This window comes from Haemorhous mexicanus, chromosome 2 (genome assembly GCF_027477595.1).
Source record: "Haemorhous mexicanus isolate bHaeMex1 chromosome 2, bHaeMex1.pri, whole genome shotgun sequence".
Lineage (NCBI taxonomy): Eukaryota > Metazoa > Chordata > Aves > Passeriformes > Fringillidae > Haemorhous > Haemorhous mexicanus.
Window position 1 is genome coordinate 52,892,885 of NC_082342.1, and position 25,783 is coordinate 52,918,667.

The following is a 25,783-nucleotide window of genomic DNA, read 5'->3' on the forward strand; positions in this document are numbered from 1 at the left end:
CCGAGTTGGTAACTTCTAAGCGATCATAAAGAATGTTAAAGTTGTATAGTTATTTTTCTAGAATTAGATGCTTTAAGACTGTACATCAGCTTCTTCCAAAAGCACAAAATATTTTCAAAAACAGTATAATGAAAGCAAGCATATGCTTCTATTTTTAGAAGCTGTTGTTCTTGCTAGAAGAATTACTTTGTATTTGAAGTACTTTAAATTTGAAACAAATCCTTACGTTGAGACACAAGGAGTTAAAGCCCATCTTTTGAAATTTCATTACAACTAAAAATTTATTTATTGTTTTTTACCTGGTAGCATTAACTGCAGCCAAATCTCTTGTTTCTGGCTGTTAGAATATAATTAGGTTAAACAGACCTCCAGCCTTGTCAAGGTGTTTGCATTTGAAAACAAAAGTGATACTTTGGCTTCTGCTGTTAAGCTTGTGTAGAAATTATCTAATCAGCCAAAATTTTATGAAAATCTGAATCTACATTTGTTTGAATAAATTTATTCAAAATTTTCTCTGTAATGTCTTGTCTTGTAGACCACTTTCTTCCTGCTGAGAGAAAGCGTTTGGAATCAAATACGAGGACAAAACACTTCAGTACTTCTACTTTAAAAAGGGGTATAATGGACAACTCATCCGATAATTCCTTTAGTGATAGGCTGAAACAACAAGACCTGAGAGACTTGGGGGATAATGCAAGAGAGGATCAACCTGCTGCATCAAAATGTTTAGAAGGATCTAATACACTGGAAGAAGACACAAAAAATTCTTCAAATAATGAGATTCTTTTGAATATAAAACGTAAAGTTCTGACTTCAGCATGCCTAATGGCAAGAAAGCGTTCCGGATTTTTCCCTAAAAGCTTTGCTTTAGGGAAAGGTGAAGAAGATAAGGACATGAGTGCTAAGGTGAATGATACAGCTGCTGTACCTCAGAGCCTGAAAGAGCTTGGGTCTTCTCCTAGGGACAAGGAACTCTTGGTTGATATTCACAGTGACTCTACATCTGTAACAGATAGCAGTTCCCATAATACCTTGTGTCAGATCAGCTTTGGCATAACTGGAGTCAGTAGTGACTGCTGCAATAAATTATCACCCAGTAAAAAGCATTCTACAGACCAGAGGTCAGGAATTGACTGTGGAGAAGTACACAGACCCTTGGGAATAAACTGCTCAGAAAATGACAGTACTGTATTAAAACAAGAGGAGAAAACAGATGCAGCTGCCTTTTCAGAGGATGTAGCCAACACTGAAGACCCAAAGCCAGCTGAAAACAGCAAAAGCCCTCAAGCAGCTGCATTCAGTAATGTAGCTGTAGACATTTCTAAAGAATTATTGGATTGTGTAGATGATAATTCTTTACATGAAGTAATTTCTGCGGAAGATAAAAAAGAAGCACCTATGTATTCCAGGAAAATGCCAAACAAGAACCTAAAGTGTAAAGGGGAATCATCAGAGACTCTTAATGCACGCAGTTTGAATCTGGGCTTCAGTGGCTTTCAGACTGCTTCTAATAAGCAGATTAAATTCTCTGAAGCCAGTATAGCAAAAGGCAGAATGCTGTTCAAGGATATTGAAAATGAATGCTTTGAGGCTTCTTCCATGGAAAGAGTCAGAAACATTTCACAACATAAAAAGGAAAAGATGTTATTCTCAGATTCCAAAAGCAAGCGGGGCAGTAATTTATCTGATTCTTCAGATTCACAGGCAAGTTTTCTTGAGCCCAGGCATACACACTTTGCTCCACATAAAGCTGGCTTGTATAAAAGCTTTCCTAGAACTCCACAAGCCTTGCAAGAAGCAAATCAAACCTTGACAGCAAGCCAAGAAGCTGAAATTGCTGAACTTTCCAGTATCTTGGAAGAAACAGGTAGTCAGTTTGAATTTACACAGTTTAGAAAGCAAAGTAACACAATACAAAGTTACGGCTTGCAACAATTAGGAACTGTAGAAACAAATGGAACAAAGAATGTAGAAAGTATTTCTGAAACAAGGAAAGATGTGGAGGTTTGTAGCACTTTTAAATCAGAAAATCAAGTAAAAAATGACAAGTACTGTACTCAGGAGGAAGACACAAATGAAGACACTGAATTGGTGAAAAATGAAAATGCAGAGTTTTTCCACGGAAATGATAAAAAGGTTACTTTTACTAACTTAGACATAAATGAAAGAAGATCTGATGAGAGCTTTCCCATAGCTAAGCAGGACAGCTTTTCTAATTTCATAGGCTTTACTTCAGCTGGAGGTAAAAAAATAAATATTTCAAAAGCAGCTTTGAGTAGGTCTGCAGAGCTCTTCAGAGACTTGGATGATGATAACTCTTTGTTCAAATCTTCTGAAACTGGTACTAGATGTCACAATTCAAAAGGATCTTTGTCTTCTAATGGTAATTTTTCCAGATGCCTGACAAAAGAAAGCAAAGAAAAAACTGTTGGTGTTTCAGATTTCAAACGCATTAATGCTGTTTCCCACACAGGTTCTGTTTCCTACCATGCACATAATAAAAATGAGGAAAATACTAGTACAGCATTCAAGGAAAATATGGAAAACAAGGCAAAAATATCAGCAAATAATACTGAAAATGTTAGCTTCAGTAGTATTAACAATATCAGCAGCCTATTATCCACTAAAAATCATAAGCAGAATTATGAAACTTCCAAACAGATTTTAAATCGAGGAGATGATGAAGGCAATTTGCAAGACCACTCCTTAGATGTAACATGTCTTGAAGATGCTGTTACGATTGCAGAAGAACACAGTTTAAATATGTCATATGAAATGGAAAACCAGTCTCCTAAGCAAAAAGAAGAGGACAGAAAGGAAGTTGATTGTTTGTCAGCAAAACTTCAGACTCCTGGTGGTGATATATCCATTTCTGATGCAGCTTTGGATCATTCTCTGCCCTTGTTCAGTGTACAGTGTGGAGAAGGAGACGTAAATGTTTTGGAGAACTCTGATAAAGAACAAACAAATTGTAAAAATATGGCAGAAGACGCTACTCATGATAAGGACCTGCTAGTGAATGAAAGCAGAATAAAAATAGGTTCTTACCATCATTATCGAATACCTCTTGAACAAGAGGTAAACATGGGGGAAAATGAAGTGGAAGGGAGTTATCTGACTGGTTTTCGTACTGCTAGTGGCAAGAAAATAGCAATTGCTGATGGATTTTTGGCTAAAGCGGAACAGTTTTTTGCAGATGTTGATGTAGGAAAGGAATATAATGACAATTTTGAGAATCTCATCAAGAAAAAGAAATGTGGCAAGAACTGTGTTAAAGACTGTGATTTATGTATTGAAAACGTTGCTCAGTGTGACTCAGAAAAACTCAATGAAAAGCTTGTTGCTGAAGAGCTTGGAGATCAGTTTAATCAGGCAATAGAGAGCAGTCCTATTAAACATGCTGCAATTCTTGATCCTGCTGAAGTAGATACATTTGTTGATCCAGGTGAAGCTTGTGAAGGGCATTTGGTAACTTCACATGCACATAAGAAGGCTGATGTCAGACCTGGAAAGTCAGAATTGGAATCGCTTAAAGGACAGGAGAGTGATGCTGTAAGTAGAACTCATTTGTCTGAAGATGGAAAATTCCTTGCAGAGAAAAAGTTGGACTGCTCACCAAGAAAGAGGGATGATTCAGGAGCTATAGATAATTTTCCTGTGCACTCTGCTGCATCTCTGCATTTAATAAAGGTACCACATGGCCTTGAAGACAGCTCTGTCCCTAGAGATACAAAAAATACTTTATTCGTTGAGAAGAGCAACAATAAAGCTGATCAATCACTCCTTTTAGATGCAAAAAGTAGCTGCTCTTACATAAATGGTGACAGTAAAGAATTCGACTTAGAACATTTAAATGAACCTGCTGCTGATAAAAATTGCTTCACAGACACCATAGCCAGTGCTTGCCAAAACCAGTCACTAGTCAGTCTTCTTGAAGAGGAAACTAATTTTTACAGGTTAAAAGAAACAACACTTAAGGCTGAAAAGCAAAGGGGTGATCTGAAACAAACCGTGTTTAGCACAGCAAAAGGGAAAGCTGTGTCTGTTTCAGAAAGTGCATTAGCAAGTGTCAGACAAATGTTTCAAGACTGCAGTGAGGCTGTAAAATATGAAATTGAGCCTAACTCAAGAGGGAATCAAACAGACATTGCTAGAAATTCATCTGTAGTCCTTCACACCGAATGTCCTAATTCTGCTAAATTTTTTAATGCTGCTACAAGTGAAGAGGTTAATTCAGCCACATCCCAATTTATTGAAGTAAATGCAAGTACTGATGAGGACAGTCACCAAGAAAGAAACACATCTGCAGATGCAAAGTCTGCTTCAAATTCTCAGAAGCAATCCTTTGAGCAGAATATTAAATTTTTAGGGCATTTTGTTCCAGATAAGCAGGTAAAGCCATCAGATGCTTCTACAAGCAATTTTGGATTTAGTACAGCAAGTGGAAAGCCTGTACAGCTTTCAGAAGAGTCACTCAGGAAAGCTAGACAGCTCTTTTCTGAAATGGAAGTTAATCATTCACCACATGTACAAGAAGCATTTTTAGTTGAGGAAGATGTTGAAAAGTCTAAAATACACCCTGAAGTACTTCCTAGGAAAATGCAGGTAGTGTCATCAAAAGGGGAAGAAAATACCAGCCCTGAATTGATTTCAGATTCTGCTTTTGGCTTCAGCACTGCTAGTGGAAAGCAGGTAAAAGTTTCTAAAGATGCCTATCAAAAAGCAAAGGCAATTTTAGAAGAATCTGATTACTTTTTGAGTAGTGGGCTTTCTACTACAGATCAACTTTCTTCAATTAAAGACAGTGGTCAGCGTGTAAAATCTTTAACAGATAAGGTGATCTCAGAATTCAAAACTGAAAAAAGCTGCAGTCAAGACTCTGACTTTAAAAACATCTGCCTTCAGGAAATAAAGTATTTTCCAAGCACTCACCATGTCAGAATGCCTGAGCACACACCATACAATCAGAAAAACAAGCAGTTTACATCATTTAAAAATAACTTTCAGCAAGAGAAAACTGAGTCTTTTGGAAAAGGCCAGCTGAATTTGTGGCCTTCAGAGTCTGAAGCAATTTCATGCAGTGCTGCTGCTAAAGCAGAAATTAATACTAATATTCTCCAAAGTCCAAAAAATTACTTGGAAGTAGAGGCTGTAGAAAGTGCAAGAGCTTTTATGGAAGACAGTTTTTCCAGTTCTGGAATACAAATTAATGCTATGCAGACCTTCAGTGGCAGACCAGATAAAAACTTCCAAAATAAGACCTTTGGGAAGAGGCACTTTGAAGAAAACAACTCACTTGGTAGGTGTTTTATCTTACATATGTTCAACTCCATACTTCTATATAGTGGATTGGTTTAGGTTTTGGGGGGTCTTTTGCATGTCACATTGATTTTTAGCTCACAGAAGCATTCAAGTTCTCTCTCTAGAGGTCAGTGACAAAAACTCTTTTTGCTGCAGGGTGGGTCATCCACTCTTTCCAGGCTTAAATATGCACAGTAGAAACTAAATTTGTGATTAGTAATTTTGAAGTTGTACAGGTTTGCTGTTTTACCGTAAACTTACAGAAGAGAACTACTGCTCCTTTTCTCTCTGAGCACTTTCTTCTTTTTTTCCCCTCTGTACAAATCTAGTGTTTTTTCATTGAAAAATGATTAGCAGTATTTTCATTTCCACTTTTTTGTGCATTGTAGGTGAGGACAATGTTTATCAAGATTGCTAGTCTGATATGAAAAATAATTGTTTGTCTAAGAGCAGTTTCTTGCCTTCTGTCTAGGGCTGAAGTGTTGGTACTTGATATTTGCTCAGACACCCAGAGCAGTTCAGGGAGCTGGGCAAGCTGAAAACTCCTTGTGGAAGGGGAGATGAAAACCTGAAAACTGACCTGAAAACTTGCTAATTCTGCTTGCTCTGACTTCAGTGTTTTATTTAGAAATTACAGTTATGTTGTCCCGATTGATAAGAAACTGAACTTGAAAGGAACATGACTTTTAAAACTTCGTGGTTTTATTCTAGGTGAACCTCCAATTAAGAGGCAGCTTCTGCTTGAATTTAACAGAACAAAGATTTCTCCCAGGTCTTTGAAAGCTTCAAAAAGCACCCCTGATGGTAATTTTAGTCATCTTGTGTTCTAAGCAGTAATCCAGTGTCAGTTGTTATCCTGAGAATTCTTCAATTTCCAATAACCTAACATATAAGTTTGCTTAACTACTGCATTTATCAGTGTGGTCATAGAAATTCAGGAAAGCTGCTGTGATAATGCAAACTTGAAATTATGGGATTCATTATTTGCCTTATTGCATAGACTCTAAATATATTCCTTCTGCAAGAACTCTGGTTTAATTTCCAGTTCAGGAGGAATTTACCTGCTCTCTCACAAATTCTAGTCTCAATAGGAAGAATGCGTTTTATTGATTAATTCTCTGTAGATACTTACTGGTAATATACTTACTATATAATTACTTCTCATAGGAAACTTCCTTTTTGCAACCTAAGGGCATAGCACAAGTGGGTTTGCAACTTAGATCTCTCTGGGAAGATGTTTAAAAAAAACATTTTTGGGGGCAGGAAAGAGTAAAGCTATTTAAATCCAGTCTAAAGACTTTTTTTCTTAATTAATTATTTCTGTTAATTTTCATTAATATAGATAAAGTATGTGGCTGTAAATTTCTATCTATCTATATAATGGGCCATTTAAAACTTTTTTTTTCTACTTATATTACAGGCATTTTCAAAGACAGAAGAAAATTTATGTACCATGTGCCTTTAAAACCCATAACTTGTCAGCCTTTTGGGTGAGAATTTTAGAGTTCTTCTTTGTAACTGTCTAAAATATACAGTAATAATTTACTACCCTTTATAATTTATTACCCTTTATAAAAGGCTAATAATTTTATGACAAAATAAATATTAAGTTACCATATAACACATGCTGCTGCAGTAGACCAGTGAGATACTAAACAAACTATACCCTATATTACACTGTGTCTTTTCTCAATCGATAGAAGTATTCTGGTTTTAAAATATCGAAGACTGATGTTTTGTCTTTTAAATGATACTGAATTGAAATTTTTATTACTAAATTAAGAATACAAAACTCCTGACAAAGATTTTTGTCAGGAAGATGAAATTTGTATGCTTAAATGTTTGCATTTCTGTAGGTCAACTAAAGAACGACACGAAGTCAAGAATCCTACCCTTACCCTGCCAGATCAAGACTTCAGAGGATTCCAGTCTAAACCTGCCATTTTTCAGCACTGTGCTCTTAGGCGCTCTTCAGACAGTGCTGTAGGGGTTTCCACTCCCTGTAAGGCCTCGGCAAAAGACAGCGACGAAACAAGAAGTTTGTACAAATCTGGCAAAGCTGCTAAAACTTTTATTCCACCCTTCAAAACCAAGCTGACATTTTCTACATGCGAACAAGGCAGCAGCAGCAGATGTGACTTACCCATCAGCAAAAGTATGACCAAAGAGATGGAACTAAATCCGATCAGAGCTGAACAAAATACTGCTGACCCTCAAGATCAGCAGCCTTGTATCCAGCATGCAGCAGAAAATGACCTAGAAAATGGCAATTTAGGTATTTTCAGATCTTACTCACTTAACTATTGTGATTACTAACTGTCAGAGTTGATTCTTTAAGGGGTTTCTGCATAATTTGCAGACTTTTTTTTTTATAAAAAGAAGCTTCTTTTTAAGGCTTTTTTTATTTTGGCAGGAAAATTAGGAAATTGCTACTTTCCTAATATTTTATATTGCACTCCTAAAAGAGCATATCCTGTTTATCTCCAAAGTTAATTGAGAAGAAGGAAAATATTTCACACAGTGCTTAGAAACAAGATAGCTCATGTTTCATTTGATATTAGATTTTTTTAATATACCTCATAGATAAAATAATCTAGGAATCTTAGATTAGCCTTGCTATACTTCATTCACTTAACAGAAGCTTGTTTTCCTTCTGTCCTCTAATTAAATGTAGACTTAGCCCATATAAATGATTGATTGTGTCATTTCAAAGAGGCAGACTTTGAATGCTCAACTGTTCTACTTAAGAATGTGGGTTTATGCCTTCTAAGCTCTCTGGAATGCTCTGGTTCTTCTGGGTACTTCTATAATTTACTGTCAAATAATCTGGATTTTTTTTCAGAAGGACTTGCGTATATTTGAACAGGTGTATGAACATGCAGAATCAGATCCTACAGTAACAAGCCAAAATTTCAGGATTATGGATTCTGTAGTCATCAACTAATTTTCCATTTGGAGTTTTCTATGAAGATTGAGTTCAGTCTTCATATGAGAAAAGTATGTGGGTGGAAGTTTAGTTCAGAGACTTATATAAAATTAATATGGATATGTAATTTGTTTTATATAAATATTCAAATGCCTTCAGTAATCACTGCCTTCTAAATGCATTAAACTTTTAATATTTAGACGTGCAGTTTCTAAAAATCTGCAGAGTGGCATAGAAAAAACTCTGCTCTGAATCTGCTGGAGTGTGACTGTATATCTTTATTTGATACTGCTTTTAAAAGTTTTTGATGTTTTGGGGTTTTTTTTAATTTGCAGCTATGGCCAGGATGGTGACAAATCTCCGCTGTGCCAGAGATCTGCAGGAAATGAGAATTAAAAAGAAATGTAGGCAAAATATTCATTCACAGCCAGGCACTCTTTATGTCATTAAAACATCTGCAAGCAGTAGAATCCCTCTGAAAACTGCAGTGGAAGAGAAATCTCCTAGCTTTTATTCTACAGAAGAGGTATATTGATATCTTTTTATGTTCTGTCTCACATCTGTTTCTCAAGACTAGCAAATAAAAACTCAGTGGCTTTTGAATAGATACATTCTTCAGTTTTTAGGTAAGTATTTACAGTAGCTGTTACACCAGTTGCTACAGTACTTAAGTATCAAAGATCGAGTTTTTAAGACTATTCCAAATAATAAAGGTCATAAATCTCTAGTGTTATAATCAAACAGGAAAAAATCCACCAATTAAAATGCATATGAAGAGATGGTTTAAAAGAACAGTTAAAATTTAAGCTTAGGTAAATCTATATGAAAATGCTCTTGCTTTTGGTACTGTGAAAGTACAAAACCTATTGAATTTTTTAAACACTTTCAAAGTCATTGTGATGCTGTTCTGCTAAAACAGTTGTTGGGAATCCTCCATTCTCCATGGTTTACATATGGCAAGGTCAGACAAAATCTGTGTCAACCTTAAAGAAATATTTAATCTGAAATTATGAGACTGGATATTTAAATTCTCTGTTGAATTCTTACTGTATTGTCATTATTTTGTCTTTTCCATCTGATTTTTTTCAGCTGTACACATTTGGTGTTTCAAAACAGTGTGTACAAGTTAACAGCACAAATGCAGAATCTTTCCAGTTTCTCATCAAAGACTTTTTCAGTAAGGAGTATTTGTTAGCTGGAAATGGAATGCAGCTTGCTGATGGAGGATGGCTAATACCTACAGATGAGGGAAAAGCTGGGAAAAAGGAATTTTACAGGTACTGTTGCTTATGAACTTGGGGATAGCTATGCTATTCATTAGATAGCAGTTCTCTTTTCTCCTAGAATAAATCCAACACAGTGGTATTTTAAAGCCTCTGATTACTGGTTTTTTACTATTCATTTTTAGTACACCTCTGTTGCTATAAATAAAGATATTATAGGATTGTAAATTTGCTATGTAGATTAGTGTTGCTAGTGATTGATCCTCATTGACCATTAAAGAAAGCAAAGTCAATTTGGAATATTTCTAGAAATTCTTCAAAGGTGTAAATAGTCCAAGTAATAGGGAAGTTAAAATTTGCAGTGGATTTCAGATTAATTTATTAACAATTTATCTGCAGAGCACTCTGTGACACTCCTGGTGTGGATCCCAACCTAATCACAGAGGCCTGGGTTTACAATCACTATAGATGGATTGTATGGAAATTGGCAGCCATGGAAGTGTCTTTCCCACATGAATTTGCTAACAGATGTTTGACACCAGAAATGGTCCTGTTGCAGTTGAAATATAGGTATGTGTATAGCAATATGAATATTGCTGTGATTTGTGTTACTGTGTGCTTTTTGGTTCGTCAGTATTACAAAATAAGCACATCTACCTTGCATTCACTACTTAGTGGAATGCTTGTATTGTTAAACTTACACACAGCAGTATTAAAAACACAGTGTGTGTTACCTGCAAAAAATGTAGAAAACATTTGCTTTGCTACAGTGGTGCTTAATCATGTAGATGAATAACCAACAGTTTTCTACAATTGTGTTTAAAGAAAAACAATGTGATGGATTTTGTTCGCTGTAACTAAGCACAAATTCTTTTTGTAGGTATGATTTGGAAGTTGATAAAAGTAAACGATCAGCAATCAAAAAAATAATGGAAAGAGATGATGCAGCAGGTAAAACACTTGTACTGTGCATTTCCAAAATCATATCACTGAACACAGTTGTATCTCCTAGCAGTAGCAATAAGAACATGGAAAATAAAAAAGCAGCAGCTTTAATTGAAGTTACTGATGGCTGGTATGGGATCAGAGCTCTTCTGGATCCACCTCTCAAAGCTTTCTTAGATAGAAGAAGGCTGACTGTTGGTCAGAAGATCATAGTGCATGGAGCAGAACTTGTTGGTCCTCAAAATGGATGTACACCACTGGAAGCCCCAGATTCCCTTATGTTAAAGGTAAATAAAATATTAGTTCAGCTTGATTGGATGTGGCTGAGAGATGTGATAAATGCTACTTAGTTGAGCCATATTTTGTAAACAGAAAAAAGTTATTGGGGCTTTACAAATAGATGGGGCTTTGCTGGAGTTTAATAACCAGATTTGTAAGACATGATTCAAGGGTGTTACTCAATACGGTTGGAAGAGAAGTTTGCAGTATAAAATTCTGCCAGGTTTTGCTATGTTAAAGCAGTTCCAGCTCCTTACTTTGGTTAAACACCAAGTTGCAAAAAAGTATTTATCCATCTCACACAATATGGAAATTGGAGGAAGAATGGGGGGAGGGGAAAAACCAATGACAGGATGAACTGGTGGGGGAAGGCCTTGGCTCATTTGAGGTTAGCTAAAGAGCTTTAACTTTAAAGAGGGTGAAGTTTCAGCATAATACTGAAATTGCTTCTCTGGTACAAAGCAATGGTTTGTCTCATAGAGCCTCATTTCCCAGAGAATTTTAACTTTTCAGATTTTTAGATTCTGTTGAAAATACATTCTTCAGTGTGAAAGGAATTAAAATGTGATCTGCTCAGGTGCAAAAGTGATATATTCCCAGTGAGGTCAGTGTGAGAATAGGTATTTGTGTAGATAAAATAAGTTGGATATAACTTGGACTCAGCAGTGCCAGTTTCTCATTCACCATTTCCTTTGCTCAGATCTCAGCGAACAGCACTCGCCGTGTGCGATGGCACACTAGACTAGGATTTCATCGGGATCCCAGACCTTTCCCTGTGCCTTTGTCATCGCTTTACAGTGAGGGCGGTGCAGTGGGGTGCATTGATGTGGTTATTCAAAGAACTTACCCTATTCAGGTATGGTCTAAGTATTTTATTAATCTAACAGGGTTCTGTGAGATCTCAATTATATTAATGAATTGCTATATCATTCCTCAAATCAGATACAATATAGAAAACTTCATTTTTTTAAAGATACCATTGTGTGTAATATAATGAGGAGTGGTTCTTGCATTTTGCATGTATTTAGTATTTCAGGACTGGAGTATCCTGATATAAGAAGAATTTGATTTTGTGTTCAGTATCTTTTGGTTGGCTTTGCTTTGAGCTTCAAAAAGCCAGAAATAATTGAGTTTCAGTTCTGTACTCTAAAAAGTACTGCACTTGTTTTATTATAAACATATTAACAAAAAGTTACATATTTCTAAGCATTTGTAGGATTACTTTTTCTTACGTGTAGCTAACTGTATTGTGTAAGTTCTATATTAGTGAAAATACAGTGTGTAATTATGGTGTAAAATAGATTTTAAATCTTTTAAATACCACTTGATATCCAGACATTTTAAATACTTCAGTCAGACTTCACTGCAACTACTTGGTTTTATAACAATACCAGACACAAAAAGAAACAATATTTCTGTTAGTAATCAATCTTTTTAATGTAACCAGTTTAACCAGGACACAACTTTTCATATTTTATTACCTTGCCTCAGAGCAGATTATACTTGGCATGTATATCTAAGATTGTTTTTCATTGCCTCTTTCTAAGGTATTATTTTATTGTTGGTGGATGTAGAATGAATTCTGCTAAGGTATTTGGTTTGGATCATTACTTTGCTATTTAGATCATTACTTTAATGGAGGAAATTGCAGCACTTATTATGTGAGCTGTCTGGTAGAACAAACCTTCATTTAGGTCTCAGAAAGGGGACTGTAATCTGTACCTGCATCGCAGTAAATGGTTTCCAGGCTGGGGAGGAAAGTGCTACTTCGTATCTGGCTATGTCAAGAGATTGATGTACTTTTTTCTTTTTTAAACACTGAGACTCTTGCTCCAACTTACCAAAATTATAGGCAGATTTGGGCTGTCTGTCTCCTTTTACCTCAAGAGTCAAGGAGCGTAGGAATCACAGTAGCCTTAATTAAAGGTGTCAGACTGAGTAATGCAGGAGATACATGGTGTGCAATTAATGAGGTAGGCAGAGCCTATTCAGCAATTCACTGCCTCATAAGTATTGGTCCTGCAACCTTTCCTTGTCTTGCTTTCACTATACACTCCTGCTGCTTCTCTGGAGCTCACCTGGTCCTGTTACTTAGCTTAATTCATTAAACAAGGAAAAAGTAACTAATAATATTAACAACACACAATGAACTGCTGTCTGTTGAATTACCAAACTGACACAGTGTGCTGAGGTCAGATATGTGCTAGAGCCAGTGCAAGGGAGAAGACAGAACTATGCAGAAAATGCAAATGGAAGGAAAGGGACCACTTTCAACAGCTGTGGATCTCCTTGTTTAGCTCACTGGCCTCTTCAAATCAGGCAAGCCAGTTCTGGTAGAGTTGTGGACAAGCCTCTTGTCCTATGGAACCATCTCAGCAGTAAAGGTTTAGGAGCATCTGAAGAACTACATCATAGTTCTTTTACAGCATCTAACCCAGAGAGTTAAAACAGACAGTTCAGCTGATGTGGAAAGACAAATTGGGTAGAATTCAGTCTGGTGTATTTTTTAGCGTTGAGTTTGATGGTTTGTATCTTAATGTATTTACCAGTGGGATTCATTCATTATCTAAATTGCGACATTGATACCCACTACTTGAAGCTATGTTTTCTTCAGCTGTTAAATCATCTGGTTTTGGGTACTGCTCCATTCTGCTTGTTTTTGACAAGATATCAACCAGTGCTGTGGGGTTTTGCCTTTTATCTGTTACAGTTGAAGAACTTAAGGTCTGCTGCCTGTTCGTTTTTAAAGTATTTTTTGTTTAACAGTGAGTATGAAAGAGAAGCTAGATAATGTTAAAAAGAATTTTTTGAAATTCTGGGTTTACTTTTAATCTTTTTATTACAGTGGATGGAAAAGACGTCAGCTGGTTCCTACGTTTTTCGTAACAGCCGAGCTGAAGAAAGGGAAGCTGCCAGGCACGCAGAGGATCAGCAAAAGAAACTGGAAGCTCTGTTTGCAAAAATCCAAGCAGAATATGAAAAGCATGAAGGTAAAGCTTTCATTATTTCAGAACATCTGTAAAGAACAGGAAAACATTTTGATGTTTTCAGACAAGTCAAAAGAAATTGTCAAAACTCTTCTCTGGTAAAAGAGAAGCAGGGATGGGATTTTGGGTTGTTTTCTTTGTTGTTTTGTTGGTGGTGGTTTTGGTTTGTGTTATTTCAGGTTTTTGCTTCCTGTGTGTCAAGACCGTTTGGTACAAAATGGTTATGTGCTTATTTGCATGGCTTTGCAGCTATCTAGGGAACACCTTTTGAACATATTCATAGGCCACTAAAAAATTATCCTTGAGGTGATTCTCAGGGAAATGCTACAAAACTGTAGAATTCATAATTCCCTTCAGGAATGTGAGACTGTAAGATTTCACCCAGAGGTGGGCACTGCTAGGATATATCTCAGTAGACCTGGACACCAAGACTGAGCATCTTTCCTCATGAATAATTGCATGACTGTGTATATACTGAGGTCAGTGGAGCTGCTCAATGGGACAGGGACTCTGGTGATGCAGGCCATGGAGAATGCTGAGTTGCTGAATGCCCTTGGTTGGCAATCCCAGGCCACGGAGACCAGGGGAAATTCTGAAGCAAGGAAGACATACCCTTGGTGGAAGAGGATCAAGTTAGAGAACACTCAGGCAAACTGGACGTATGTAAGTCCACAGCTGATGATGGATTAACTCAGAAGTGCTGAGGAGCTGACTGGTGTCTGTGGGGCTGCTTTTGATCCTCTTTGAATGATCATTAGTTCATTGGTAGAGGTGCCTGGAAACTGGAAGAAAGCAAATGTGTCTGCTGAATTCTGAAAATATAGGAAGGAGCACCCAGAAAACTACAGGCCAGTCAGCCTTACCCTGATCCCTGAGAAGGTGATGGGACAAATAATCCTGGAAGCTGTTAACAGGCACAAAAGGGACAAAAATGTGATTTGGAGTATTCAGCAAAGATTCACTCAGGGGAAGTCATGTTTGACCAACCTGATTTCTGTGATGAAATCACTGGCTTGGGCAGTTGAGCAATGCATTGCCTACCTGGTCTTCAGAAAGGCTTTTGACACTGTTGTCCCTTAGGATCCGCAGAGAGAAGCTGATGGGCTGGATGAGCAGGCAGGCAAGGTGGATTGAAAGCTGTCTGAACAGTAGGGCCCAGAGGGTGGTGATCAGTGGCACAAAGTCTGTTTGGAGGCCAGTGACTGGCCTGGGGTAATCCTGGTGTATGCCAGCGATGAGTACTGGGTCTAGTCCTGTTTCAACAAATTCATTTATGATCTGGAGAATGGGGTGATGTACTTACAGCAGGTTTGATGCTGAATATTAGGACAGGTGATGGATATACTAGAGGATTATGCTGCCATCCAGAGGGATTTTGGCAGCTGGAGAAATGGGCTGACAAGCACCTCATGAAGTTCAACAAAGCAAGTTGCAAATCTTGCACCTGGGGAGGAGCAGTGCCATGCACCAGTACACGCTGGGGATCACCCATGTGGAAAACAACTTGGCAGAAAGAGCCCTGGGGGTCCTGGTGGACAAGTTGAGGATTGTTGCCAGAATGTCTAAGAAGGTGATCCTTCCCTTCTGTTTAGCACTGGTAAGGCCACATGTGGAATGCCATGTCCAGTTCTGAGCTCCTCACTACAAGAGATATGGACACACTGGAGATACTACAGCAAAGGGCCGTGAATGTGTTTAAGGAATCGGAGCATCTGACCTAGGAAAAACTGAGAGAGCTGGGACCATTGAGCTTGGAGAAGGCTCAGGGACATCTGATCAATGTACTTAAATACCTGAAAGGACAGTGCAGAGAAGATGGAGCTAGGCTTCTGTCAGTGGTGTCCAGTGACAGGTCCAGAGCCAAATGAGTGCAAACTGGAACACAGAGAGTTTTCTCTGGACATCAGGAAACTTTCACTATGATGGTTGACTGACAGTGTTGCCTGGAGAGGCTGTGAAATCTCCCTCCTTGGAGATAATGAAAAACTCACTGGACATGGTCTTGATCAGCCTTCTGTAGGGAGTTCCTGCTTAAGCAGGGGTGTTGGACCAGATGACTTCCAGAGGTCACTTTCCACTTCAATATATTCTAATTCTGTTATGGCTGACACTGTTCACCTCTGCCAGTGATTTCTAACAGTAGTTCTAGCATGGAATTCTTAGTTGAAATCAGAGATGGCCTTGTAATTCTTAACGTCACTGCTCTGACACCTTGTGCATTGTTTTATGTTTGGTAAACTTGTGTACACAGGAGTCTGCTGTGCTGAAGGAATTTATTGAAATTCTGGCAGCAAAGTGACTTACAGAAGGAGAGGGTGATAGTTTAATACGAGTGAACTTGGCATTTAGCTGATGTCCTGAGGAGGCTTTGTGTGCAGGGCTTTGCTGTCCCACATCTTGGTGTCTTTAGGACTTTTCTACTGCATGAGAGAAAGAGCAAGTGATGGACATAAAGAAAATGTAGTCAAGTATCTAGGAAGGTTTTTGGCAGCCCGTCAAATCTCCCACCCTCCCACCAGTGATACTAGTAACTAGCCTCCTTGCCACTGCTACTGGCTACCCCAAAGTTTGTATAATGTTCTATCTATGTTGTATTTAAATGAATAAGATTTTTTTTTTTCTGTATTTTCTGGATATGTATATATATGCACACACACACAAATACACATCAATTCCTATACATGTGGTTTGTGTTTTTATTCTGGCAAGGCCTAAATACTACTGTACTTCTTACATAATTATTTCTTCCTTCATTTTAAAATGTATTGGTTGTACTCCACATAAAGGCTTTTTCTCAACAGAGAGAACCAGTAGAAGAACACCAAGATCACGGATCATCACAAGACAGCAAATCCATAATTTGCAAGATGGTGCAGAACTTTATGAAGCAATTCAGAATGCATCTGATCCTGGTTATATGGAGGTAACTGTAGATACTACTGGGTTAATTTTGAAAAGCTTTTGGAGTAAATTAAAATTTAATAACTCCTGCTGAAATTGACCATTACATTGCTCTTTTGTTTGCTGCCTTTTTATATTTTCTACAGCATGCTTATTGCTAAATAATTTAATATTAAAAAAATTGAAAAAAACTAAATGAAGGCTTGTTGTAATTGATTAATATTATCTTGGATGACAATTTTCTCTTGGTATAAAAATCCAGGATATAGCACAATTAAAAGTTAATGCTACTTGTAATTTTATTACTTTGCTTTGTCTTGCATATATGAAAACTTAATGCATCTCATCAATCTAGAGTTTCATACACATACTCTTGCATGCTGTTCACTGAATTGTTTGGATTATTATATTGTCTTTGTTGTCTTCATTCCCTATTCCAGTTAAATCACAACTTTTAAGTGTTTATGCCTTTGCTAATAAAGATACAGGTGATTAGTCCCTGCCAGTTATTAAAAAATTAAATACATGCCTTGCCTTTTGCAAGTGAGGATCCTTGTCTGTCATATTTGATGAAACAGTATCTATGTCTCTGGAGCTGCATGTACAGAAATCTGGGTCTTGGAGGCTTGGTCAGTAAAGTGATGGGTTTGGTGCATTTTAGTGTAAATCACTGTGTCAGCTCAGAGACAGCAGCCTGAGGAGAAGTGCAACTCTTCCTTTATTCTCCCAGAAATTTTTCCTAATATGTTTTCATATGAAACAGGCAAGCCTGCCTGTTATATTAAATATTCACCTTACTTACACACTCTCAAGCAGGCTTCTCACTAGTTGTCAGGTAGGAACACTGTAGTGTAATCTCTGCACAGACCAGAGAGCACCTGCTGAGTACCAGCAGTACCACTGCTGCCTCCTGTTGTTTTAATATACCTCATTTCAAGTCCTAGTAGTGCATCAGCTGGAAATAAATTGCTTCTAACAGATGAACACTCAAGAAAGAGGCTATCTAAAAATCTTGTGGCTTTTTGATTATTAAAAAAAATACTGAGTTCATCTTCTCTTGGTTGCAGGGATATCTCAGTGACGACCAATTAAAGGCCTTGAAGGCTTACAGGCAGCTGATGAATGACAAAAAACAAACTCAGATGCAGGAACAATTCAAGAAGGCTTTAGAGGCAGCAGAACAGGAAGAAAATGGTTGTTACAAAAGGGACGTGTCTGCAGTATGGAGATTATATGTAGTAGACTACAGAAAGCAAGAAAAACATAAAGGTCAGTGCTTGAAAAACTTATAAATAACTTTTACCAAAATGTGGTAACTGGCCAGCATAGATAGATATGAAGAGTTTCCCAACAGTATTTTAGCTTACATGTTAATATTTCCAGTTTGATTCTTGGTTTAAGGCTTTTGGATAGGAGGGAATGTTGTAGATTTATTTTGTTTAAAAGCCTTCAAAGTATGACTGAGCAGGTAACTGAGCTTACTGTGCTGTTGTCAGGAGCAGTACTGAGTATCTGGCGCCCGCTGCCCGACGTGTGTTCCTTGCTGAAGGAAGGAGCTCGCTACAGGATCTTCCAGCTGTCAGCATCCCAGTCCAGGGGCAGGGCAGACTCCACCAACGTCCAGTTAACAGCCACCAAGAAAACTCAGTACCTACAGCTAGCAGTAAGTGCTTTAAGTGCATAAAGGTGCATCATTAAAATGTGACACACTCATTAAAATGTGTCACACTCTCTAAGTGTGGTAAATACTGAAGTTTTGTGTTTCATCAGGTATCACAGGAGATGCTGGTACAGATTTTCTTTCCAAGAAAGGCTCTAGAATTCACCAGTTTGTTGGATCCTTCTTTTAAGCCCCCATGTGCTGAAGTGGATTTAGTTGGGGTTGTCATTTCTGTGAGCAGAACAGGTACGTTGCAGACCACATTCATGTCCTCCCATTGAATAAGCACTGAATTGTTTATTTCAAAGTCAGAATTATCTTGGTGTTGTACCTGCATCTCAGGCCTGTGAAAACCTGCTAATACAGCCCATCATGGTGACAAGCTGGCAGATAAATCTATGTTTCTGAAGAAAAACTCTCTCTGCTTATTAGTTCAGGAAGTTAGTAAGGCAGGATCTAAGCTCAAAAGCAGCTTATATTTAAATGTTTGGGGTTTTTTCCATAAATGGTGGGCCTTAGTTCTCATATCTGCAGAGACACCATCGTGCATGTACATGAGCTCCCTCTTTGGTGTACAGTGTCATGGAATGAGTGGAATTCATGCACTGGAGCTCATGGATAGGGAGAGGTGGATAATCTTCTGCATTAAAAGGAAAAGTTCCACAGGAGTATTGTTTTTAAAGACACAGACTTTGAGTTGTTTTCTGTAATCAGTTGGAAGCTGGTGTAGAATATGAAAGAAGTATGAGATACCTGTCACCATGCAGATGGGCTGCCATGTGGCTCTTTCAAGATGTGTGTGACTTTTTTTTAGTAGATCCAAATCACTTAAAGAGATGTGAAGGTTTAATTCAGACTTTTTTCCTGCTTTTAGGTTTTACTACTGTGGTATACTTGTCTGATGTAAGCTATAATTTAGTGGCAGTAAAGATCTGGACAGATCTCAGACACTTGGCTATTGAAGACGTGATTGTCCACTGCTCACTCATTTCTGCAAGCAACCTTCAGTGGCAGTCTGAATTCAGATCAGAAATTCCCGTGCTGTTGGCTGGAGATCTTTCTTTGTTCTCAGCCAGTCCAAAGGAATGCTATCTTCAAGAGAAGGTTAATGAACTGAGAAGTGTGATAGAGGTAAACCTGCAGAAGTGTCATTTCATGGTTACTTTTAGTTACTGCTATGTTACATCCTTCAGCAAAAAGTCTGTTAGTATTGATCATCCTTTAAAACAAGTAATGCACATAATGCTGAATTTTAGGGGAATTTTCTGGGAGATGGAGTAAGATGTCCATGCAGTTTTCCTGGGGGATCGAATGTCTTGATTTTTTTTTTTTTTTTTTTTTTTTTTTTTTTTTTTTTTTTTTTTTTTAAATTTTCTAACTCATCCGGCATTGTCTTTAGGATGTGCCACAGAACCTCTGAGTTGCAAAAGATCTTGTACCTGTCAATAGGGAATCTGCCATGGACAGAAAGTAGGGGAATCTTCTATCTTGTTGGTTTGATATAAAATAAAATTCCAGTGGGATAATGATGAAAAAAGAAAGTCTTAAACTCCTTACATAGTTTGAAAGCCAACTATTCTGCGTTGCAAACTCTGTTCTCCCTTACAGAGTGTGCCCTCCTTTTGCTCTGATGCAGAAAGTAAACTGAAGAATTTGCTAGGAAGAAATCTCTTGCTGACACCCAGTTTAACTAAAAGATGTGGTTTGGAAAGCCCCTCTCCTTCCTGCAGCCATGCAGAGGATAGAAGTTTGGTAAGCTTCTGGTAATTAATGCTGTGTTTATACTGGCAGTACATGCAGTAAGGATTTAAGCAAGTGTTATACCTGTGTGAATGGTCTCACTTCTCTGTCCATTTCATCCAATCTTTTCAGGGCAATGCAAGCTGATTAGAAGCTTTCTCTGTGTGGGGGGGGTTTAGGATTATTCCCCAGAGGAGCCGTGAGATAGATTATCCTTCCTCCAAACACTATATGGAAACTTCCCCTTGTGGCCTGTGTTTCCACAATGTACTTTAAGTATTTTGAATTTGATGTGAGTAAAATGAATCATCTTTCTTTATAGATGATTTATTGCTTCTTTGGTCCCACTGTGAAGATGATCCAGTGTGAATGTCACAGAAGGGGAAAATCTTGAACTGTACCTTTTTATTTCAAGGCATTCTCCATTTCGCACCTTTGTTCAGAGAATTTACTTCTGGTCTTTTTATAGATAGTGTTTACTATTTCTAGGATTTAATAGGGATGTCACCTGGAAAATGTATTTTAGCAGTCTTGACAAAAATTGATTTAAATAGTACTCAAGTTTCCCATGAAAGCTGCTGGTGGTGAGTTGCTTCTGACATGGAATACTGAGCACAGTCAGAATAAAAATTTTTTCTGCCATGAGTTTCAAGGGTGGAAACACCCTGGTGTGATATAAGTTCCCAGGGACTAAGTTTAAGCTTGTAAGGCATCCTTTTCTATTTCAAAGGGAGGACTAATGTTTAATTCTGAAGGTCTAGTTTATATACTTTAAAGACTGACTAATTTATTTTTGTATAGTTTATTGAATTCATTAATCATCTTTTTAAAATGAGACATTAAGTGTATTCTCAGGCCTGTGCCTGAAAGATTTGCTATGCAGCATCTGTCTTCTGTGCATTGTTATCTTCAATTTTTTTGGTCTATGTTTTATCCTAGGTTTTTTTTCCAATTTTTTTTCTCCTTTTTACTTATTTAACCAACCATGTGTGGAGAACATGGCCAAGGCAGTAGAAGACTTATGAGTGCTTTGATTTCTTACCATCTGGCATAGAAAAATTCCCATACATTTTGCTTAGCTCTTAGAAACAAAATGTAAATGTACAGGTAAACAGTGACTTATCAGTCATCAGCACTTGAAGGAATAATATTAATCACCATCAGGAGATACCAAACTAAACTTAAATGGGATATGAATGATGATGTAGTTTTTATAGTGGGGGGGGGGGTGTCCCCCATTTTTTGGAAGTTTTCGAGGAAGTTCATGAGAACATTCTATTCAACATAAAACTTCTCTTTTTATCCAGATCTCTTCTAGAATTGAAATGAAGCATCCAAGCCCTTTGTCAACTAGCACACCAAATATGGAACTTGTCACACCAGGGTCAACAAAAACACCTTCACCTGCTACAGTGAATGAAAGCTATCTCAAAACCAGCAAAAAGAGAAAAGCTATGGACTTCCTCAGTTGCATACCTGCCCCTCCACCCCTGACACCAATATGTTCAGTAATTTCTCCATCTGTTAAAAGAGCATTTCAGCCTCCACGAAGTTTGGGTTTACAGCACAGCAAGTCACCTGGAGGGGCAGATCAGAATACCGGCCTTGTCACCCCTTGCAGAAAAGTGAGAGAAACTGTCCATCTTCCTGAGAATGACCTGGTTGCTGATGAAGAACTGGCAATGATTAATACACAAGCACTCATGAATAATTTACCAGAAGAAAAGAAGATGGATTACCTAAATGAAAACAGAAATGCAACAGCTACTACTTTATCTGATGATCTTTCATGCAGAAATAGTTCCAGGTCTACTGGGGAAGCAGATAACTCATCAAAAGCAGTTCTGAAGTAGCTGAGGCTCTTTAGAGGAACCCAAAGGAACATGAAGACTCATTACCAGCCCACAGAATGCTACAAAGACCAAAATCCCGAAAATGCTGCTAATGCACATGTACAGTATTGTATATATTTCAAATTCAAATTATTTTTACACTTTGTACATTAAAACTTGATTGTATTTAATAAAGTTCTATTACAAAAACAGACTCATTAAATAACACTTCATTTGCAAAATAGTTTGAAGTTTAGTATGTAAACACTTCTCACAAAGATGTATTGTACAATAACATCAGTGTGGCTGAGGGTTGGATGACATTTTGTAAGCCATTGATTCTGTGTTCTTATATTACAGCAGGATCTTTGTTTCAGTCTAAAGCCATCAGTTTTGTTACCCTCTGCAACATTAGAATAGTTGTTTGGCTGTCCAAAGTGGCACAGGCATAATAAAGAGTTCTCTTATTTTCAGCAAACAGAACACTTTAATTCTGAAATGTTGCTCTGCTATTCTGGCACAGTTCTTGTACTTTTCTCCTCGGCCTTTCCATATAGCACTAAGGCAGGTTTAAAGAACAGCTGTGATTATTTGATTCACAGCAAAATGCCACGCAGGGTTATTATTAAATAGCTCCTCGGTCTGTGTTTCTGCTTCAGCTGTTCAGAGCTGCTCCTGTAGCCCTTTTCCCACCTGGGAGTTAACACGCACAAGCCTAACACTAATGTTGCATTTTAGGAGCCTCTCCATCTTGGCAACTCCTATGTCTTGGCAAGATGAAGAGCTAAGTTTGCTTTGTTGAAGTGTTTTGCTTACAGGCTGGAGAAGCTGTTTCTGTGTGAGGTAAGAGCAGCATGAATCCAGTCAGAGGAGAGAGGGAACAACATCAAATCTTGCTAAAATCTGTTGAGCTACTTTTGCCATCATTCACTTTGCCTCTGAAAGTTATAATAATGCTGTAGGCAAGTAGTAGATACAGAAAGTTTATACAGTCAGATATAAAGCATTAAAATGGCAAGAAATGCCATTGTGTGGGGAATGAATTGGCCACAATGGCCTTAAGACAGAAATATGTTAGGAATGTTTACTGCTAGTGTCAGACTGATGCAGAAAAAAACAACCAAAATGTGGCATGTGGTAGAGCCCAGTGCATTTCACATATGCCTGGATGGATTTTCATGGAGGAAGAGGGATGAGACAGTACAGTTTGCACTGGGTACAGTGCTCTTACAGTGGTCACATATTGCTGTGAGATCATGGTCCAATGCCATTTAAAGATTTGTATGAAATAAAAGTAATTTAGAAATGTAGTTGAAAAACACAAGAATAAAAAACAGTTTAGAAAAAAATGTAAAACTAGAGACTCTTGTACCCTGATAATTAAAACACCAAGGAATGCACATCTTCAGTTAAATGTCACATTCGTACGTGCCATGCCAGGTCTTCTCCTTGGGAAGGCAGAAAGGTGGGTGGGATGGGGACCTGTCCCATAAGCTGCACTTGCCCCACTGTAGCTTCCCTCATCCCTGCTTGGTTTTTCAGACCGGAGAACACTGTGGAAGGTAACATTGTGCTCGTATTGCTCTTTCATCCGTTGTATCTTTTCCCGAGGGACATGATGAATATTTCTTCTGTAGAGTCAACAGTAACAGAAAACACAAGTATTTAACTGCCTGTGCTAAAGGGACTGTGAAGTCCCTGAAAGGTTCAGCATAACGGTTCAGGTCTCCACTGATCTCTTTCTGGGCTCTTGTAACAAATTATTGTTCACTTCCACCTACTTCTTAGGAATAATACTGTGACTGCTGAAATACATAACACCGGTATTTTCTGGGAGGCAGATGGGACATAGGGAGTTGACAAATGTCCAAAATAAGTGCAGAAGACCTGTGTGGTATTTTATACAAGTGTTGCTGCCTTTAAGCACTAACAGCTTGTTGGCCTCAGTGAGCTTCTGTACAGCTGGAGAGAGGCGGCCAAGGGCTGCAGCCAGCCCAGACACGCAGCAGCAAGGACAGGGGTCACAAACTGCTGTAGGGAAACATCACACGTGATGTGGCTCAGGCTCCAAGGCAGACTCATAAATGACAAGTTTGAGAGGGAGGGGAACACAATGCTCAAACATGCAGGACTTTCTGAATATAGTAGCCAGAGTAGCACCAGCCATGAGCGCTCCATAACTTAGCAGGAACTGTCTTCCCAAAGACCACCAGGAATTTCTGTTTGTGAGTCTGCAAACCCTGAGTATCTCTGGGGTTGCCATTTAGTGCTGTTAAGGCGCAGCTTGTGCCCCAGTGAGTGTATGTGAATTATCTTTACAATGCTGCTGTGAAAAGTCAATGTGTGTCAAATATGCAATAAAACAAACTGCAAGTTACTGAGTGGCTCTGCCGACAAGGAATGATCAGATTGTGCCCCTGAAGTGCTCCCCTACCAATGGCTGGGGCTGCTGAGGCCAGAGCTGGTTGACAGCTCAGGCTGGTGGTGTCCCCACCTGTCCCCAGGCCTGAGCCATCATCTGCCATGTCCTGCCTCCCTCTGCAGCCATCAGCACTCTGGGCCTTGGCCCTCTGCCATTTGTGTCCATCATATACAGACAGGAGCAGCATTAATTTTTGACCAGAGCTCCTGGCTGGTAGAAAACAAATCCATCTATTGCAATGAATGGATGCCTTGTTATCTTGCACTAAGCACATGTTATCTTCTGGATTTGGTAGCTGGGAGAGCACTGTTCCCTGTAACTCACTTCACATCAGGCTGGCTAAAGGCTAGGACGTCAGCCTGCACTAAATATTTCAGTGACTACAGCAATTAACCCTGCAGTCACTGGTCAACATAACATTCTTAGAGCCACATTCAGCTGCCTCTATATCCTACTGCACTGTGCAGAGTGTTTATATCCTTTTTGTGTGTGTGTGTGTGTTAAGATCCTGACAAAGATTCTCTAGAGCCCTGCTTCTTACCCACACTTATGATCCCTCCATGCTGCAGCAGGACAGCATCTGTTACAGTTAGATTCTTAAGGAAGTCTCAATATTGGCTATAGTGCTTAGATTTGAGTTTGTGCCCAAACAAAAGAGACTGCTGCTCAAAATACAGAGGGAAAATCAGGGCTCCTGCCCCATCAAGCTTGCAGCACAAAGACATGCTTCAGGGCTTGTTGCCTTTTCCACTGCCTGACTCACTTCATGCTCTTTCAGGGCTGAATTCACTACAGACCAGGTAGTCAGGAATGGAAATTTTACACAACAATCCCTCTGTTGTCATTTACCAGGCTACATTCTTCCTTATGTGAAGAGGAAGAAGGCTGACCTGAGAGCATGTCAACAAAATGAGAGAAGCTGCCAGTTCCAGCGAAGAGAAAACTATCTACCTTGTCAGTTCTTGAACATTGAACTTCCAGGGTGTATCCGGTTCTTGGAATGTAACTTCATATCTATTTTCATGTGCCTAAAGGACACAAAGATGACATTATGAAACTGCACTTAAAGAATTGCCACCTCTGCCAGAACTCCTGACAAGAGACACGGATGCGTCTTCAAAGACTCTGTACGGTGTGTTTTTCACAAATCATGAACTACAATTATAAATCACATCTTGATATATTTGTCAACAAATAGTTTGGGAACTGTTCAATCCACATCACTACTGGGGAAGGGTATGATGCCCTCATCACCAAGAAGTAGCAGGGCAGGTTCAAAGGCCATTAATCTTTTCAGTCTTTTGAGTTACAAAGCTGACCAGCTAAATAACTACATTGGCACCTCTGCCCCTACTTCATCACAATATCCATCCTTAACTACAATTAGAGAACTACAAGAAAACTGAAGTAAATATTTTTAGCCATGTAAAGTACTTTTTCAGTCAGATCAACCTGTAAATGTCACAGCTAGGCATATAAAAGCAATAAATCAGAGCTTGCCCTACCATCATCACATACGGCTTCATTTCCCAAGCATGGATGTTGGTGTTGTCAATAATAACCGGGC

General features: G+C 38.4%; 1 protein-coding gene and 1 long non-coding RNA gene across 5 annotated transcripts in view; one reads left to right on the forward strand and one right to left on the reverse strand.

Annotated features, from left to right (window-relative positions):
- Positions 1-22,006, forward strand: part of BRCA2 (BRCA2 DNA repair associated) — a 33,972-nt gene extending 11,966 nt beyond the window's left edge. Inside the window, exons 12-28 of one of the 4 annotated variants that reach the window (XR_009485367.1) lie at positions 536-5,299; positions 6,013-6,105; positions 6,722-6,791; positions 7,158-7,576; positions 8,563-8,753; positions 9,317-9,504; positions 9,850-10,020; positions 10,331-10,682; positions 11,375-11,530; positions 13,520-13,664; positions 16,463-16,584; positions 17,630-17,831; positions 18,059-18,225; positions 18,333-18,468; positions 19,097-19,353; positions 19,859-19,974; positions 21,270-21,409. Coding sequence is in view for 3 of the 4 variants with exons in the window: in XM_059838837.1 (XP_059694820.1) it covers positions 536-5,299; positions 6,013-6,105; positions 6,722-6,791; positions 7,158-7,576; positions 8,563-8,753; positions 9,317-9,504; positions 9,850-10,020; positions 10,331-10,682; positions 11,375-11,530; positions 13,520-13,664; positions 16,463-16,584; positions 17,630-17,831; positions 18,059-18,225; positions 18,333-18,468; positions 19,097-19,353; positions 19,831-19,974; positions 21,270-21,815 (8,123 nt within the window). In the remaining variant the exon portion in view is untranslated. Of the gene's footprint in view, positions 1-535; positions 5,300-6,012; positions 6,106-6,721; positions 6,792-7,157; positions 7,577-8,562; positions 8,754-9,316; positions 9,505-9,849; positions 10,021-10,330; positions 10,683-11,374; positions 11,531-12,526; positions 12,648-13,519; positions 13,665-16,462; positions 16,585-17,629; positions 17,832-18,058; positions 18,226-18,332; positions 18,469-19,096; positions 19,354-19,830; positions 19,975-21,269 lie in introns of those variants that run through there. The other 3 variants (XM_059838837.1, XM_059838838.1, XM_059838840.1) reach the window with 3 other exon arrangements.
- Positions 2,113-25,782, reverse strand: LOC132323535 (uncharacterized). The gene is made up of 3 exons (XR_009485368.1): positions 25,722-25,782; positions 25,168-25,244; positions 2,113-2,400 (listed from the first exon to the last, which is right to left on the reverse strand). It is a non-coding gene; the product is annotated as an uncharacterized LOC132323535 (long non-coding RNA).
- Position 25,783: the final 1 nt, after the last annotated feature.